This window comes from Podarcis pityusensis (assembly GCF_964106645.2).
Source record: "Podarcis pityusensis genome assembly, chromosome: 16".
Classification (NCBI taxonomy): Eukaryota; Metazoa; Chordata; class Lepidosauria; order Squamata; family Lacertidae; genus Podarcis; species Podarcis pityusensis.
Window position 1 is genome coordinate 39,163,107 of NC_138041.1, and position 18,438 is coordinate 39,181,544.

Consider the following 18,438-nt stretch of genomic DNA (forward strand, 5'->3'; position numbering starts at 1 on the left):
CGTCTGTAACCTGAAGCGTCTGTAACCCGAGGTACCACTGTATTAAAAGTGTTGGGGGGTGTGAATGAGACCCAGCCTGGGGGTCCTCCCCCTTTCCCCACTCACGCCTTTCCCATCCCGGGTCGCAAGTTCGTGCAGCCTTCGGACTTCGCACGCAGCTGAATCTGGCCGACGAAGCAGCCGCGATTCCTTTCCTTCCGCGTTTCCTTTCCTCTCCCGGAGTCCCGCGCACTTGGCCCGCGGCAGGAGGAGCAGCGCCTCCGCTTCCTCGCCGCCAATCCGACCTCAGGCGCTGGAGGAGGAGGAGGAGGAGGAAGGGAGACGCCTCTTTCGAACTCGCCACCGGGAGGCGGGATTCGCCCTCTCTAAAGCCCTCCGGCCGCCTCCCGCCGGGATCGCGCCTCTTCTTCTTCTTCGCCGCCGCCGCCTTGCGCCTCCCCTTCGGCTCCATGGCCGGCCCGGGCAAGCCGTGCGCGGGCTTGTACAGCTTCCTCTTCGAGTACGACACGCCGCGGATCGTGCTGATCAAGAGCCGCAAAGTGGGGCTCATGAACCGGCTGGTCCAGCTGGCCATCCTGGCCTACGTCATCGGGTAAGGCGGGGGCCGAGGGGCCGAGGGACAGTGGCCCCTGGTTGCTGACCAGGGAGGGAGGAGGAGACCTCCGGACCTCTTTTCCCCACCAACGTGATCCCCTCCCCAGAACTGGGGTAGTGGAGCAGGGGAACTCCCTTGTTGCCAGAGGAGAGTAGTCCTCTTGAATTCCCTAGGTGTCTACTCGGAAGTAAGCCCCTCTGGAGTCCACTCGGATTTACTTACAAAGGAGTTTGTTGCAGCGAAGTTGTGCTTCTCCAGATGTTGGCTGCATACGCCCCATATGTTGAAAGCACTTTGCCCTCCTCCTGAGATACCTGGGTGCTTTAGTTTGCCCCTCACCGAGCTGCAGTTCCCAGCACCCATCATGAACTATAGTTCCCATAATTCTTTCCAGGCTGGGGGAAGAATATGCTTTACATGTATGCATGGGCATAGCCAGGATTTATTGGGGGCCAGGCGTTATGTTGGCGGGGGGGGGGGGCAGAACCTCTGTTAGTTAAGTGTAAACTCCCCTCGGCAGTATGCAGTTTATTTATTTCTGCCACAGCAGCGGCCAGAATAGTGCATGCTATTAAAAGTCACTTGTAATAAGATGAAGAAGGTTTAAAATTGGATTATAAAGAATATAAGGCTTTCAGGACATGCGTGAACGCGTACTAAACAATGGAACCAAGAGGGGGAGTGGAGGGAAGTCAAGCAAAAATCTATGATGTTTTCTTTTTCTTTTTTATGCATTATTTTATGCATTTATTATTTTTATTTTGCTGTTATTATTTTTTGGAAAATTAACAAAATGTTATCCAAAAAACCCCCACAGAATAGTGCATGCTAAAAATTGGCAAGAAAAATAATACTAGCAAAAGAACAATGGCTGTATAAATGGACAAAATACACCGAACTCGTGAGCATGACAGCCTAAATAAGGAATTGGGATGGAAAACAAATAAAGGACGGATGGGAAAGTTTGGGGGAGTACTTAAAAAGAAAGGTGATACTAAAGCAAAGCTACAAGTAGGGGTAATTCTCTGAACAACAGTAAATACAAAGATAGACTAGAAGGGGAAAAGTAGGGTGGATTAATATTTGGATATTCAACAATTACAAATGCCATGGCAGGCTAGGCTGGGAAGTCTATATTTGATGGCAAAATATGATATGTAAATTGAAAAATTGAAAATGCATAAATGATGGGAAGTGGAGGAGACCAGTAACACCTGCAGGTTTCCCTAACTGTGCAAGACTAAGGGGATAAGCTAAAAAAGATTTCCGTGAAAATGTGTCTGGATTTTTACTACTTGAAATATGGCAACCCTACTTAAACCTAAATTCTGAGATGGATTCCCCCCCCCCCCCTTCTTGCAGCTGGGTCTTCGTGTGGGAAAAGGGCTACCAAGAAACAGATTCAGTGGTGAGTTCGGTGACCACAAAAGTGAAGGGCGTCACCGTGACCAATACTTCAGAGCTGGGGCTCCGAATTTGGGATGTAGCCGATTACGTGATTCCGCCTCAGGTATGTACACAGGAGCTGAATCTCATGAGGGCTTTGCTGGGTATGACACATACTTCCTGTTTGTGGTCAGGAGTCTCTCTGCCTTGGAGCAAACAGGGACAGTTTTTACCTGCTAGCTCTTCAAAGGAGACCATTAGATCACAGGACTAAAGTTAAACAGAGCCTAAGACATACAGCGGCCATCTTTATGAGGGTAAATAAGAAGTGCCTCATTTTGGGGTGGCCAACCAGACAATTGTTCAGATCCGTTCCATCCTGGTTTCATTCCTGTGTTTAGTACGGAACTTGTATTGGTCTCCTGGGTAGGTAACTTATACCAGAAGAGGGACAGAGAGAATGCAACCTTTTTTCTTTTCTTTTCTTTTCTTTTCTTTTCTTTTCTTTTGGTAACATCTTTATTGAAAGTTCAAAAAGTAAATAACCATATGTGCACCAAACATGGTGAGACGCAAAGAAAAAAAGAAAAAGAGAAACAGAACCCGTGCAAAAGGGAAAACAAAGGGAGGAAGGGAAAAAACCCCAAACTTTTACAATGTTGTTATTGTACTTCACCAGATCTTAACCCATTACAGTACAGTGGTACCTCTGTATAAGTCCGCCCCGTCCAGCATCCATTTGCGTTTTGTCGAGCGCCCGGGGCTCCGGAACAGATCCCTGACTCAAAACAAGGTACCACTGTATTTGTAAGAATGGGTTCCAAATATCATTGAATTTCTCCATGGCAAGTCTGCGTTTATATGCAAGTTGTTCATATGTTGCGAGTTTGTATAAGTCTTCAATCCAATCATAGAAGGGAGCCACATTTTTATTTCTCCAATTCATCAGAACCAGTCTTTTTGCTGTGGTCAGGGCACGGAGAGTCCACTCGTATTGTCCTTTTGTAAGGTTCCATGTGCTGGGTATATAATTCAAGAAGATATTTTGCTCTTTAAATGTAAGGTTGTTCTGTACAGTTCTGTTGATGGTTTCAGTTACCTTCTGCCAAAAGGCTTTCAATATAGGACAATGAAAAAACATATGTTTTAGAGAAGCAGGGAGAATGCAACCTTGTTGATTCTGGACCTTTCAGAGGCTTTTGATGTCACTGACCTTGTTATCTTTTTGGGCCACTTAGCCAAAATGCAATGGAGAGACTGGATTCTACTCACAGAATAAAAACTGGCAGTGATCTACCCCTTTTGGGGGGAGAGTTCAGGTCAAAGTTGTTTTGAGGAAAGGGGAAAGGGGAAAAGGGAAAAGTCACTCACCAAAAGATTGCTAGGGAAACAATCTGCCTCACAGCGAAAACTACGTCTTCCATTCCAGCAAAAATGGAGGATGGAGAGAGAGGCTGGGGCCAATGCTCTTATGCCACCGCAAAGGAAAAGGAGCCCACGGTCAACAGCGATCGACCGGAACCTCCCAGGGATCGACCAGTTGATCGTGATCGACCTGTTGGACATCCCTGCTCTATGGTGATGGCTTCAGGCCTTGTTTAGAGGGCATATCTCAGAAAACATGTCTGCTGCTTGCAGCCTGTGGGATACAGCATGTACCAAGCATTCCCACTTGATAGCCTCCAGATCAGGGGTCGGCAAAGTTTTTGTGGCTTGGGCCGGTTCACGGTCCTGCAGACGCCGCGGTGGATTGGAGTGTGTGTGTACGCATGCATGTGCAAACGCTATTTCCAGCATGGAGGAGGTGTGCGCAGCTTCCCATTGGCTGCAGGAGCTTCCTTCAGTCAATGGGAAGCCAGCCAGCATCATGGAAGGCGGTCCCCGCTCTGCTCTGCGCCGGTTTAGCGCAGCGCACGGGAGCTGACTGAGTGGGCAGTGGGGGTCCCCGATCGGGCGGCGAGGGTCCATGGCCCGCTTAAACAACCCAATGGGCCGCTTGTGGCCCATGGGCCTTAGGTTGCCGACCCCTGCTACAGATGTTTGGGGCCATCAGTGCCAACAGTGAGGACGACCAATGGGAGTTGTAGTTTGAGGGCGCTATTAGTGTCCCTGGACCTGAGGCCCAGATCTAGTCCAGCATTCTGTTCCCACAGTGGTCAGTCAGATGCCTCAGGGAAGCCCAAGGCAGGACCTGAGAGAACCTCGTCTAATCCAAGAGGACACTTTGCAAATAGCTTCCAGGCCCTTCCTGGCACACTGTTGTGTGGAATAATTTCTTCTCTGTCATAGAACTCGGTTCAATATGTCTTTGCATGCTGCGGCTTCAAGGCAGAACGGGTGTAAACTTCCTCTGTTGATTCTCTTTTACGGCCGTTGTGAAAGAATGATAAGGTCAGCTCTGCTGAGTCTTTCCTCTTGGCTAAACCTCAACTTCTCCTGTTTTATGCCTCTGCCTCTGATCTCTGCGGCTTGCGGCTTCCTGGGAGCCACACTTCCTCCTAGTTGTTCGCACTGTGACTGAGTCCCTAAACAATTGTATTTGATTTGCTGTTTTAAGCATGTATGAAAGCATTTATACTTGGATCAATATGAGTTTGGTATAGAAATAAAAATCTAATAACAACAACAACAACAACAACAACAACAACAAACATTATACCCCTCTTCGGCCACATTCACACCATACATACATTTGAAGTGCTATAATAACACTTTTTTAAAATTGAATTTTATTAACATATACATATTACATATGCAAAAGAAAAAGAAAGAAAAAAAGAGATCACAGTTTTACAAATTTTAACATAACCTGCAATTATTCTGACGTATACATAAAGAAAAAACTTTAAAAAAGAAAGAACAACAGTTCCATATACACATCTTTGTAAGGAATACAAGCTGTCCTTATTCCTGTTAGTAGCCTCCTTCTCTTCTATTTTTACAATATCTCCTTTTCTGACTTCATGCTTGATTCCTTCATTTATATCTTAACTTCCCTCTACCCCTATGCGGTTCTTAATAACTCGTATTTCTGGTTGTCTGTATTCCATTAGTAAGACTGTGGAGAAACGATCTAATTTCCTGTGGAATTTTTATCTACGCTAAGCCAAGCAAAATCCTGGAAACCACCTTTTTTCATATAATTTATAAAAACATCCCATTCTCTCCTAATTCTCTCATTTTGAATGATTTTGTATTATTTCTGTGGGTTTAGCCAGTTCCAGATACTCACTTAGTTTTAAGAGCCATTCTTCTTTTGTTGGCAATGTGTTACGGTACTTTTCCAATAGCAAACCTGCAATGACTTGGGACCCAAGTACCTTCTTCAGTACTTCCCTATCCATGTACAGTGGAACCTCTACTCACCACCATAATCCGTTCTGGCGGCCTGTCCTTTAGGCAAAACAGGTCGCTGGGCGAAGCGCCGTTGTGTGCATGTGCAGACAGCGGCAGCTGCTTCTCTGTGTGCACGAATCGCAACAAACCCGGTATTTACTTCCGGGTTTGCCGTGGTCGCGACTTGGATCGGGCCCAAGTAGAGGCGGTCATAAGTAGAGGTTCTGCTGTACAGTCGTACCTCTGGTTGCGAACTTAATTCGTTCCAGAGGTCCGTTCTTAACCCAAAACAGTTCTTAACCTGAGGCGCACTTTCGCTAATGGCGTGACTTCCGCTCGCATCCTGGGGCAAAGTTTGCTACCAGGAGCATCTACATCCGGGTTAGCGGAGCTCATTATCTGAAGCGTTTGTAAGGAGGATGGTACACAACCCAAGGTTCCACTGCACTGTATTAAGGTGTGCAGATGAAGGCACAAGACAAGGCATTCTCAGTTAAGTTAGGGAATTCCAAAGCATAATTGGTTATCCCCACATTGACCTAATTGAGACACAAGGTGTAAACCTCTTTGTTTATCCAGGCTTTTCGAATGCTCTCAACCTTCTTGCTGACACTGTTACCTTGTATATGTTTTGATGATGTATATTTGATAACTGTATTGTCAGCCAATGGGCAGGATTGTCCCATTGGGAGGGATGTAAGTACAAACTTGCACTTGAACAAGGGATCAGTAAACAAAAGTTTGGCTTGTGGGTTCCACTGCCTCACCTTCTGTCTCCAGATTGTCACCCCAGCTCAGTCCGACCAGCTCCAAATCTTGACCCGTTGATAATCTCATGTTGTTGGTGCAATAAGCTCTGACACTCTATGGGATGTCCAGTTATTTCACCTAGTAGCAAGTTGTTCTTCCTGACCTCAACTCCTGGGCAAAAAGTTTTCTTGCTTCCACTCAAAATTCGCCTTTCAACTTCTAATGGAAACTGTGCTGATGGTCAATGATCTACAGCTCTTTCATTCTGAGCTGCTAAGATGCCCATGATCACATTTTAGCTTCTGAGCCATTGGTTTGTGGGAGGTGGGCAGTAACCACCTTTTCCTGTAGCCCACAGAGGGACATTTCAATCAAAGTTTCCCCTTCTACTAAAATGAGCTAGGCCTTGATCCTGTCTGGCTTCTCCTTGGGAAACACCACCGATCCAGATCGCTGTGTGAAGCTGAACTCGTTCTTTTTTCTTTAGGGCGAGAACTCCATATTCGTCATGACAAACATGATCATCACTCAGAATCAAACTCAAGGACTCTGTGCAGAGGTAGGCTCCCACTAACATCAAGCTTTCAATGCTCAGAATTCATTCGTCTTTTGTCTGAAACCACAAAGAAAATGCTGTGCAATTTCGGGAGCTGAGTTGAGGAGTTGGCCATTCAGTTTATACCCCAGGGCCAAAGTAGCGACGCCATCTTTGGGGAATTAGGATTTTAATAGCTGCTGGTGTTTCGGGGTGGAGCCAGCCTGTTGATAAAAGTAGGAGCAGCTACCATGAGCAAACACTGCCGGGTCCTCAGTTGGCTATGCTGGCTCCAAAGCAGAACCAGGGAGAGAAGCAGAAGGGGAGGGAAAGAGGGTTGAAATCCTTAGGAAATAAATTACGTAAATTTGTAGCCTTTAGAAACCAGAGAAAGAGTTGGTTTTTTGACCTGGGCCTTAGGGGGTTTAATGCCCAGGGACCCAGCAGTAAAGGTAAAGGGACCCCTGATCATTAGGTCCAGTCGTTTCCGACTCTGGGGCTGCGGCCCTCATCTCGCTTTACTGGCCGAGGGAGCCGGCGTACAGCTTCCGGGTCATGTGGCCAGCATGACTAATCCGCTTCTGGCGAACCAGAGCAGCGCACGGAAACGCCGTTTACCTTCCTGCCAGAGCGATACCTATTTATCTACTTGCACTTTTTAGTGTGCTTTCGAACTGCTAGGTTGGCAGGAGCAGGGACAGAGTGACGGGAGCTCACCGTGTCGCAGGGATTCAAACCACCGACCTTCTGATCGGCAAGTCCTAGGCTCTGTGATTTAACCCACAGCGCCACCTGCGTCCCTTGTGAAGGTGGTTTTTAATTGTACAGTGGTACCTCGGGTTACGTACTTAATTCATTTTGGAGGTCCGTTCTTAACCTGAAACTGTTCTTAACCTGAAGCACCACTTTGGCTAATGGGGCCTTCCGCTGCCGCGCGATTTCTGTTCTCATCCTGAGGTAAAGTTCATATATATATATATATATATATATATATATAATATATATATATATATAACAATTTCAACATAACAATTTATCAGTCCAAATATTCAATTACATTATTTCCCCCCAATCCCTCCCTCTCCCCCCCCCAGGACTTCCCTCAGCTCCCCTCTCTGTTTCCCCCCCCCCCCACATATTGTTCTCTGCATATTATAAAATTGTACATATCCTTGCCTTGTCTATCATATATTCAACTAATAAATTTGTGGCTGTTTGTTCAAAACCTGCTAAGGAGTCCAAGTCATTTTGTTGTCTTTTTAAGTAGTTTGTAAAAAGTTCCCATTCTTCCTTGAAGTCATGATTGTCCTTGTCATGCAGTTTATATGTCAACTTGGCCAATTCCGCATAGCTCATCAATTTTTCTTGCCACTGTTCTTTCGTTGGGATTTCCTCGTTCTTCCATTCTTGTGCTAACAAGACTCTTGCCACTGTTGCAGCATACATAAATAGGTTTCTTATTTTTCTTGGCAGGTCTTGTCCTACAATCCCTAACAAAAATGCTCGTGGTTTTTTTGCAAATGTCATTTTTTAAAAAAGAGAGAACAATCTGTAAATTTCAGATTTACTTTCCACAATTTTCCCCAGTCCTCAAATTGTATGTTATGTCCTATATCTTGTGCCCATTTAATCATGACTGATTTGACCTCCTCATCTTTTGTTTCCCATTCTAGCAGAATACTATATGCTTTCTTCAGCAGCTTCCCTTCTTCTTCTATAACTTCCTTTGGAAATCTGGAAGTTGTATAACTAAACCCTTTCTTATTATCTTCCTCAACATCTCATAAAGTTGTCTATAGTGTAGCCAACTCTGAAAATGGTCTTTGATTTCCTCAAACTCTTTTAATTTCCATTTCCCTTCTTGATCCCTCAGTAGATCTCTATATGTAGGCCACTTCCCCTTTTTGCCAAGCGGTTTGAATAATGAAGCTTCAATTGGTGATAGCCACCAAGGTGTTTTTTGCTCTATTAGATCTTTGTACCTTTCCCATGCCCTGAGGTAAAGTTCTTAACCTGAAGTACTACTTCTGGGTTAGCGGAGTCTGTAACCTGAAGTGCTTGTAACCCGAGGTACCACAGTATGACACCCCCAATCAGAAAGGAAGAGGACCTACATAACTCCCCCGGTCTTTTTTCCTCTGCATACTATTGTTTTAAATTGTGGTATTTGCCAACTTGGTTGGATCAAAGTATTTTTAGCACATATCCCAATTTATGTAGATTGCCCAATTTGCCTCTGTGCGGAATTCTGACTCTCTCTTTCTCTTGTTGTTTCCTTCCTTCCTTTCATTGAGTGAAGAGCCCTACTTGTTAGCTCCTGCTTATTTGATTTATTTCAATGAATCCCAGCATAGTGGATTAACTAGTTCAGAAAGAGCTTTTTTGTTTTGATGTGCCCCCATGCAAACCCTTTCATAAGCGCTAGTTTTGGAGGCCACGGGGTGGAGGGAGAGGGCATGGCAAGCGCTGCCCTTCTGTTTATCTGCACCATCGTCTTCCTCTCCAGTTTCCAGATAAAACCACACGGTGCCATTCTAGCGAAAACTGCACGGAAGGATACGTTGGGACACACAGCAATGGTAGGAGCTGGTGTGGTCTTCTTTGTGCCTGCTAATCATTTTGCTCATTTTTTTTTGGATAAAATCTTGACCTTGAGATCTGCAAACATATAGATAGGGCAGCATTTCTAAGCGGGAACTGTATGTTGCAGATTTCAAGGATATTGTGCAATGGTGTGATTGACTTCATCTGTAGATACTTGTTATGGGTTTTGGAGGGGAGGAATGCTGATTACTCGGTTGGGTGCTGCTGCCCCCTAATTCTCCACACTTCCCTAATGGCAAGCCATTTTCTCTCAGCCTCAAACACCATCACCGCCCTCTGCAAGAAGAGGGTAGTTCTGGCCTACCTTTCATAGGAAGATGTTAGGTCTGAAGCCTGACTTACACATGTGGCAGCAGAAAAACTCAGAATCATAGAATCATCGAGTTGGAAGGAACCCAAGGGTCATCTAGTCCAACCCCCTAGAATGCAGGAATCGCATTTAAAGCATCCGTGACAGGAGGCCATCCAACCTCTGCATAAAAACCTCCAAACAAGGAGAGTCCTGAGGCAGCATAGTTCTTGCTAGCATAACAGTTTGATGAGGACGCTCTTGGTATCCCTTCAGGTGTCCAGACTGGGAAGTGTGTTACATACAGAAACTCAACCGAGAAAACCTGTGAGGTCTTTGCCTGGTGTCCAGTGGAGGATGATGAACATGTTCCCAAGTGAGTGTCTTAACTCTGACAAGTTGCTTTTTAAAAAAACCAAACATGGCTAGATGCTGAGATACTTCCACCAGGTAGCTACGCTCAGACGTCTTTTGGAGCTCAATGGTGTTGACGGCCTTTGCTTTCCCAGGCCTTCAGGGAAGCAGCGTTTATTGGTTGGCACTGCTGTGGCCTGGTCCCAAAGGCCATTGGTTCCTTCCCCCATAGCCGTGGGTGGGATGCTCAGCATTCCCCCCTCTGGCCACACTGGCATGGGCAGAAAGGCCTGTTTGAATGGGCCATTCAGGGGACACTGGGGGCGGGCAGGCTTGCAGCGCTATAAATGGAAGGCTTTACCTGAGGTCACCCTCTTTGGATATCACCCCTGCCTGAGTGAATTTGGGGTGTTATGTGTGCAAAGTGTGCACTGACCTATGGGGGGCCAGACCACCTTTTTGAAGTGAGATTGTTGGATTGTTGCCTTGTTGCTAGCCATGATTGTCAGGCATAAAGTGAAATCGCACGTTTCCACTGAGACATTCTCTTTCTCCTCCCTGCCCCATCCCATCCCCTGTTCCTTTCTCAATCCTCTCCAGACCAGCTTTCCTACATAATGCTGCAAACTTCACCCTCCTGGTAAAGAACAACATCTGGTACCCCAAGTTCAACTTCACTAAGTGCGTATACATCCCCCCCCCCATCACTAACGTCTTTGGGCTGTGCTCACTGGAGCATTAATCACAAGTTGTTGGGTTCTTGTGCTAGCAGGAAAAGAATCAGTATTGTATTATTTGTGTCACAATATAAAATCATGGCACTGAAGAATCCAGCAGTGCTTTGCCAAGCATGGAGGTGGCAGGGTGGGATGGGAGATGCCACTGGCTCTAGGCTTCCGGGTTCCCTTGGGCAAGACCCTGGCAGTGGGAGACCCTTCCTCCCATGAGCTGCTTTCCTCACTGCCATTGTTTGCTGGTGCTGCATCTACTTTTCTTAGGACTGCAGTAAGCGGCCTTATACCAAGCCAGGCTCACTGGTCCATCTGTCTACACTGACTAGCTATGGCTCTCCATGGTTTCAGGTTCAGGGGAATCTTTTTCTAGCCCTGCCTGGAGATGCCAGGGATCGAACCTTGGACTTTTGGCATGAGCCACTGCCCTTCTCCTAACACTGGCGTTGTGGAACAGCAGCAGCTTTCAGCCAGGATTAAGTTTGCAGAATGAATAGTGACGGCTTATGCTCATTCTCTCATTTCAAAAGCTTGCCAGAGATAAACGCCCCACACACCTTTTCCTAGACAACAACATCTTTATGTGGAGTGGGCAAGGCAGGTGTTTCTAGTTCAGTACACAGGAAGTTGCACCCTTTGGGCGGAAGGGCAGGATATAAATTTAATAGATAAATCACCCAGCGAGTTCCCCGGATGACCTTAACTCTGGAATCTCTCCCTTCTTCCCCACCCAGGCGAAACATCCTCCCCAACATAAGTAAATCATACCTCAAGAACTGCAAATACAATTCCAAAACGGACCCCTTTTGCCCCATTTTCCGCCTCCGTGATGTGGTTGAATCTGCTGGTCAGAATTTCCAAGAGATGGCTGTTGAGGTTGGTTAGAATCTGTGGTGGGAAAATACGACAGGAAGGGAAGAGTGATAATCAAAACTGGAGCCGAGTGCAAGAGTTGCGAATTAGATTTAAAAAAAAAAAAAAAATACTTAGATTTATCTTCCTTTAAAGATAGGATAAATTTTCTATATGCACATATTATTAACTTGGGCTGTGAGACATAGGTGCTCCTTCCACTGGCCCCTGGGGCTCTGGCAGGCCACAGACCCCTCCCCTGCCCAGGCCCCACTCACTATCAGCTCCACTCCACAGGCTCTTCCGGTGCTTTCTCATGTCTTTGCCCTGTGATAATAGCCGGGATGATAAGCAAAGCTGACCATGGAGTGCAGTCTGCTGTGCAAAGGCTGTTAGCTGCGAGACCAGAATCTGGGAGCCTCCCGTGCAGGAGAAGAGTTGCTTTATGCCTCGCTTGTGGGCTGCCAAGAAGACCCTTGACCCAGCATCTCTTCACATGGGCCTCTCTGTGGCAGCTTCTTCTGTCAGAAGCCCCCGTGTGTTCTGTGCCTCAGGATGGGGTTTGGGCCTCACCCCTCCTTGTGGCAGTGTGGGGTCGGCCTGCGTGATGGGGGGGTGGGGTGATCCGCAATGAGAGCGGGAAGCCTGTGGGGCAGCTGCCCCTTGAGTCCACTTCTGAGCAAGCCCCACAAGGCGGCAGCTGCACCCCAAGAGCCTTCGTTTCCTGTTTGATGTTTGTTTCCAACCTCTTCCCCCTCCTCTTGAGTATCCAGCATATTTGAACAAGGGCAGCTGGGTAACAGTTTGTACAAATGGTGCTCTTTGGCAGATGCACAATATAAGGAATGCGATTAATGGAGCAAATATTTAACTTTCCTTGTTTGGGCTTGCTATCTTCTCAAGATCAAGGCCTCTTTCAAACAATGAGCTTTGCTTCTGGTCACATTTGCCAGTTGCATTTCCAAAAGGCTCTTTTTGCTAACTCCTCAAGTTGGTGCAGTCATGCAAAGTGTAAACTTAAAAGTGTCCAGTTCAGAACTGCTCTGCACTTGCCGAGGTGGATTTATGCAAGCTGTGTTGTTCTTTAAGGCCTCAGTCTTCCAATCTGTAATATTGGGATAATAGTACTGACCAAACTTACAGGGCTATTGGAATAATCATTGTGAGAACACGTTAATGTGCTTTGAACATTTGAAACAAGCTGTAGAAAAACCTTTACAATTATGTCAGTCCACAAGTACCCCTCCATTTAGATCTCGTCAGAGTGTTTTAAAAACGTAAAACTTTGCTGCTAGACTCAGGCCTTACAGCTGCATACAAAACACTCAGGCAAACTGGCGGACCGAGACAAATGACAGCAGCTTTATTATATTTTGAGAATGTGCATTGAGATTATATTGTTCATAAACCACATGGGAAGGATTTGTATCCTGAAAAGTGGGATGTAAATAATTGCAATAAATAACCGCATTTTATGGTGCAATATGTTTGGGCATCAATGAGACCTAGAAACTTGTTCCTCACTCTCTTTTTTGTACCAAAATTGACTTGGGTTATGTTGGATGCAGTGTACACTACACTCTGTAGAAAAGTTTGTTCATGGTCTGCTGTAAAAGACAATTGCATCCATGACCATGGGGGAGGGGGGCGGAATGAATGATGTCACATATGAGGGCTGTTTGAATTTAAATTGAATGCACTGTTTCTACAGGGTGGAGTGATGGGGCTGCAGATCAGCTGGAACTGTAATTTGGACAAGGCTGCCTCTTATTGTTTGCCAAAGTACACCTTCCGTCGTATCGACAACAAGGATTCTGACCACACCGTCTCTCCAGGATACAATTTCAGGTAGGGTGGTTTGGGGTAACCAGGTCTGGGAACCCACCATGGTATAGCCTCTACCCAAGTCAAACTCTTTTGGTGCAGGGTCTGATGTCTGGAGCAGGTGAAGAGTGTGTTTGTTTAGGTGTGATTATTTGTTGGAAGAGTTGGATTACGCTGTTGATTTTTAATTGTACTGGTTTTACTGTGATGCCTGTGAGCACTTTCACTTGATGCAGAGCACCAGTGGAGACCAGTTGCTCTGGACCAGTGACCCACATGAATGTGTGTGTGCAGCAGCTCTGGAGCAGACACACCAGGATTTCCAACTGGGTTATGAGATCCCTGAAGATTTGCAGTTGTTTGCATCCATCTGTCTCGAGAGACAATGGAGTGCACCTCTAGGGGTGAAGTCAAACAACAGTGTTAGCAGCACTTACATGACTTCCCTGGGGCACAAGCCTGGGCAGTGTGTGTGGAGGTCCTGGGCTGCCCAGAGGACAAGACCCACCTCTCCTTTTTCTTTTCCCAAACAGATTTGCTAAATATTACAAGAATGCTGGTGGCAGAGACTCCCGGACGCTCATCAAGGCCTATGGAATCCGCTTTGATATCATGGTGTTTGGCAAGGTAGCTACCTGCTTTTGCAAAGGGCAAAAGGAGGCCAGCTGCCTCTGAGTTTGGCGTGGCTGCGGCGACCCTCAGATGGCACCAGGCATGCATGGCACCCCTCTGCTTTGTTGCCTTAAGAGGGGGGATAGAGAACCCAAATCTCATTTAACAGACGGCCCCATGTTTGGCATTTCCAGCAAGAGTACCCAAGACCTTTGACTTGCTACCAGGCAGAATAATTCAGCTGTCCTCAACTTTTTGGGACCCAACTTTTAAATACATTCTGTGACGTGTGACCACATTTCTAGTTGTTGGTTTAAGTATGTCCGCCTGCCTCCTCCACTCAATTTCTTTCTCTTTCATAGAAACTGTGAATTTTTGTGTGTGTCCAACGTCTTTGTCTTCCTGAGTTGTTGAATGTTCTGTTGCACCAGTTAGCGCTGGAGGTTTCACCACCACAGACATGAGACAATTCAGACAGTCACGGAACGGCCATCCTTTTCTTACAAACAAATGCCATAAAGCCAGCCTTCCCCAACCTGGTGCCCTTCCCAGATAATGTTGGACTACAACTCCCGTTGTTCCTGACCAGTGCGCATGCTGGCTGGGGCTGGTGGGAATTGGAGTCCAACACCACCTGTCGGTGGAAAGTTGCCTTAAATGAATAGGAGAGCTATCGGAGAAAGGACTTTTGAATAACTTGTGGATATCTGTGTGTGTTTCAGGCAGGAAAATTTGATATCATCCCTACGATGATTAACATTGGATCTGGCTTAGCCCTGTTTGGTGTGGTAAGCCCTTTATTCTCCCTCACCACTGGTTTCCTTTTAATAAGGTGTTAGAACAAACTTCAACATTTGAAAATAAGTAATATCTCTTCTTTGCCTTTGAATCTCAACTAGGCGACAGTCCTCTGTGATATCATTGTCCTGTATTTCATGAAGAAAAAATATTATTATAGAGAGAAGAAATACAAATATGTTGAAGACTATGACTTGGTAAGTTTGCTTTGTGTTAGGATTTGCTCCCATAGCTTTCTCTTTTTGTATCTGTTTCTTCTTCCATCTCTCTCTCTCTCTCTCTCTCTCTCTCTCTCTCTCTGTCTTTCCAGAAGGAAAAGAATAAATATGGATGTGGAACATCCATTCTTTCTTCCCCTAAAAGAAGCTTGGAAACTATATTAAGGATTGCTAACAATTCTTGGTGCCACCCTATAACTAGGATTTCCTGTGTGAGACACTGTGATAATTTAAAAAACCATTTATAATACCAAATTCCCACCTTGGCTTCTGGCCAAATGGCCCTGTGGCTTAATTGGATGTTAGTCACTTTCTTTTCCTTTATAGCTGGGGAACCTGTTGCCCTCCAGATGCTCCCGTCATCCTATTGATCAATGTGGCTCCTACAGATAAATGTCATTTGAATATATTAGGCTAGAGCTATCTAGCTTCTCATGGGGAATGAAGATTTACCATAAAGTAGATAGACTTGTGGTGGGTGTTCTTAATTTAAAAAAGGGCTTGATTTCAGCTGCTTGCATTTTATAAGGCATAGTAAAGATACAGTGGTGCCTCGCAAGACGAAATTAATCCGTTCCGCGAGTCTCTTCGTCTTGCGTTTTTTTCGTCTTGCGAAGCACGGCTATTAGCGGCTTAGTGGCTATTAACGGCTTAGCGGCTATTAGCGGCTTTAAGAAAAAGGAAACAAACTCGCTAGAACTCGCAAGACGTTTCATCTTGCAAAGCCAGCCCATAGGGAAATTCGTCTTGCGGAACAACTCAAAAAACGGAAAACTCTTTCGTCTAGCGAGTTTTTCGTCTTGCGGGGCACCACTGTACATTTTTAGGGGCTAACCAGGCTGGGATAGTTGGGATAGCAGGCTTGTTGGTTTTTGAATGTCTGATGTAGATTTTTTCAATTTCATTGTTCTGTATGGGACAATGACAATAAAAATTATTGTATTGTATCGTATCGTATTGCTAGATTACAGCAAATTGTTTTTAGAGACGAACATTCAAAGAGCCTGTTGGATCAGGCCAAAGGTCCATCAAGTCCAGCATGTGGTTTTCAGAGTGGCCAACTAGATGCCTCTGGGAAGCCCAAAATCACAATAGCGCACCTTGATCAGTTTGGAGCACAGTAGGGGGAAGAGTTAAAGCTATGGTTTTCCCAGTAGTGATGTATGGAAGTGAGAGCTGGACCATCAAGAAAGCTGATCGCCGAAGAATTGATGCTTTTGAATTATGGTGCTGGAGGAGACTCTTGAGAGTCCCATGGACTGCAAGAAGATCAAACCTCTCCATTCTGAAGGAAATCAGCCCTGAGTGCTCACTGGAAGGACACATCATGAAGTTGAGGCTCCAATACTTTGGCCACCTCATGAGAAGAGAAGACTCCCTGGAAAAGACCCTGATGTTGGGAAAGATGGAGGGCACAAGGAGAAGGGGACGACAGAGGACGAGATGGTGGGACAGTGTTCTCGAAGCTACAAACATGAGCCTGACCAAACTGCGGGAGGCAGTGGAAGACAGGAGTGCCTGGCGTGCTCTGGTCCAGGGGGTCACGAAGAGTCGGACACGACTAAACGACTAAACAACAACAACAACAGGGGTTGCCTTATTGGCAACCTTTTGCCAGCTTATTAGAAAAGTTTGGTTGGGCTTTTTGAAAGTGTGTGGCTTTGCCTTAGCAAGTGCAGCTCCTGTAGAACCTTGTAGGGGTCATTCCTGCATTGCAGGGGGTTGGACTAGATCATAGCTGTCAACCTTCCCTTTTTTGGCGAGAAATTCCCTTATTCCAGCGCCGTTTCCCGCTGCTTCCCCGGATTGTTAGATATCCCGTAGACTGTCCCCAGGACAGGTGAGGCTGCTGATCTGAAAGTTGACAGCTATGGACTAGATGACCCTTGGGATCCCTTCCAATTCTAAGATTCTACAATTCAATGAACCTTACAGGCTAATTTGCTTAGCAAATTTCCCTTGGGGCAATGTTAGCCAGAATGTGAGCCTGAGAATCTGTCTTGTGTATTGTTGTTGTTTTTGCACTGACTTCCCCCTCTTCTTTCATAGGAAGCCAATTCATCCTATGGCTCCCAGGCAGAAACTCAGGAAGGCTGTCGCATCCGATGACCAACCCAAAGTGTTGATGTCCAATGAATTTCACGCATGCACAGGCTGTGAAGGGGAACAGAAACCCACATAAATTATTCTGTTCAGTCTTGCTTCCAATATGGATGCCCTGATAAAGGGAATGTAAAGATTGTGATATTCTGCAAATAATGATAACCACTTTCTGTGAAAGTTCTTTTTTTGCTGGGGTGGGGGAAGATACTTCAGGGACCTGCAAAGCCCTGGATAGTCTTAAGGTAATTTTGAGGGCCTCCTAAAGTTGTGGCACTGGAAAAAGAAAGTGGCTTCTGGGTAGGATTCCTTCCCTTTCTGTCCCCTTCCGCCCTGGTTCCTCTTCATTTCATCCCCCCATCTTTGCTGGATTTAAACAAGATAGGTCTTCTGCTGCCTTCCTTGCACAGATCCCAGTTCCCATTCTTAGCGGGCGATAGAATCCCCAGCATTCAATGGGACAAGGAAGGCGCTCTGACCTGTGAACTAGATGGCATACTGCCAGTCCTTTCCCTTTGCACTTTCCTTAATTTTTGTCCTTTAGAATTCATTTCCAAACTGAAGGAATGGATATAGGTCAAAAAGAAATAAATTTGTACGTCCTTGCACTTTTCCCCTGTCTAGATTACATGGGAGCAAAAAGAAAAGTTGATTAATGTGAATGGGGGGAATTTTAGGGGAGAGATCTATTTTGTGGAGAAAATAAAGCTATTGGAAACTTTTATCTTCTTGTGCCTCCTTCCTCTATGGGTAGCCTGGAATGCAGAGCTGCAGCTGAATATTCACAAAATCTTAATTCTCTGCAAGGTAGATGCTAGCAGAATGGATTGGAGACTGTGTGTGGTGGAATCAAGCTGCAATCTTCTGTGTTTCAAAAACTGTTGTTTCAGAACTTGTTTATCTGCATTTAGGGAAAATGTCAGACCTCTGCAGAAAGGGGAGATACAAATGCTGCAATCTGCAAAATGTATTTATTTTAAAATACTTACATCCTGCCCTTACAATCCTATGCTGCCTAGAAGTGGTGGGAGTCCAAATATCTGGAGGGCACCTGGCTGGGAAGGTGCTTGCATTATATCGTCATCCTGATGTAGGACAGGTGAGGGATAGCCAAGGCATCTTGACCTTTTGGGGATGTCCTTAAGCTACAGGTAAATGTATTCTCTCCCTCTCTTTTGCAAAACCAACATAATGAAACCCCTAGAGGCTGCATTTATCATTCCCCCACATTTTTATTTCAGCTTGAATACTGAAAGTCCCCTGGAAAAGTGCTTGCCAATTCCTTGTTGGGTCTGTGTTGTTTTTTTAAAAGGTCATTTAAGTGATAAATACATAATGTTTAAAACGCTTGATAAAAGTAGAAGTGTAGTAGAAAGGACATAGGCAGGAACAAAAATTAAAAATAATAATACAAGCCTTGGTCATTCAACAATATAAAAAGCAGCAATATTATA

General features: G+C 45.6%; 1 protein-coding gene across 2 annotated transcripts; it reads left to right on the forward strand.

Moving 5' to 3' along the window:
• Positions 1-111: 111 nt before the first annotated feature.
• On the forward strand, positions 112-17,706 carry P2RX4 (purinergic receptor P2X 4). 2 transcript variants are annotated; one of them, XM_080985643.1, is made up of 12 exons: positions 113-592; positions 1,958-2,105; positions 6,555-6,626; positions 9,109-9,181; positions 9,772-9,871; positions 10,450-10,530; positions 11,315-11,456; positions 13,144-13,280; positions 13,790-13,883; positions 14,591-14,656; positions 14,768-14,863; positions 16,934-17,706. In XM_080985643.1, exons 1-12 carry the CDS (start codon positions 450-452, stop codon positions 16,991-16,993), a joined length of 1,212 nt encoding a protein of 403 aa, XP_080841769.1. In that variant the 5' UTR covers positions 113-449; the 3' UTR covers positions 16,994-17,706. The 2 variants fall into 2 exon arrangements, with proteins under 2 accessions (XP_080841770.1, XP_080841769.1); XM_080985644.1 differs by lacking the exon at positions 6,555-6,626 and having other exon boundaries at positions 112-592.
• Positions 17,707-18,438: the final 732 nt, after the last annotated feature.

Coding starts and splice junctions, on each gene's coding strand:
- P2RX4 (XM_080985643.1), top strand. CDS start 450: ATGGCCGGCCCGGGCAAGCCGTGCGCGGGCTTGTACAGCTTCCTCTTC. Junction 10,531..11,314: donor CCCAAGTTCAACTTCACTAA/GTGCGTATACAT, acceptor TTCCCCACCCAG/GCGAAACATCCTCCCCAACA. Junction 11,457..13,143: donor TCCAAGAGATGGCTGTTGAG/GTTGGTTAGAAT, acceptor CTGTTTCTACAG/GGTGGAGTGATGGGGCTGCA.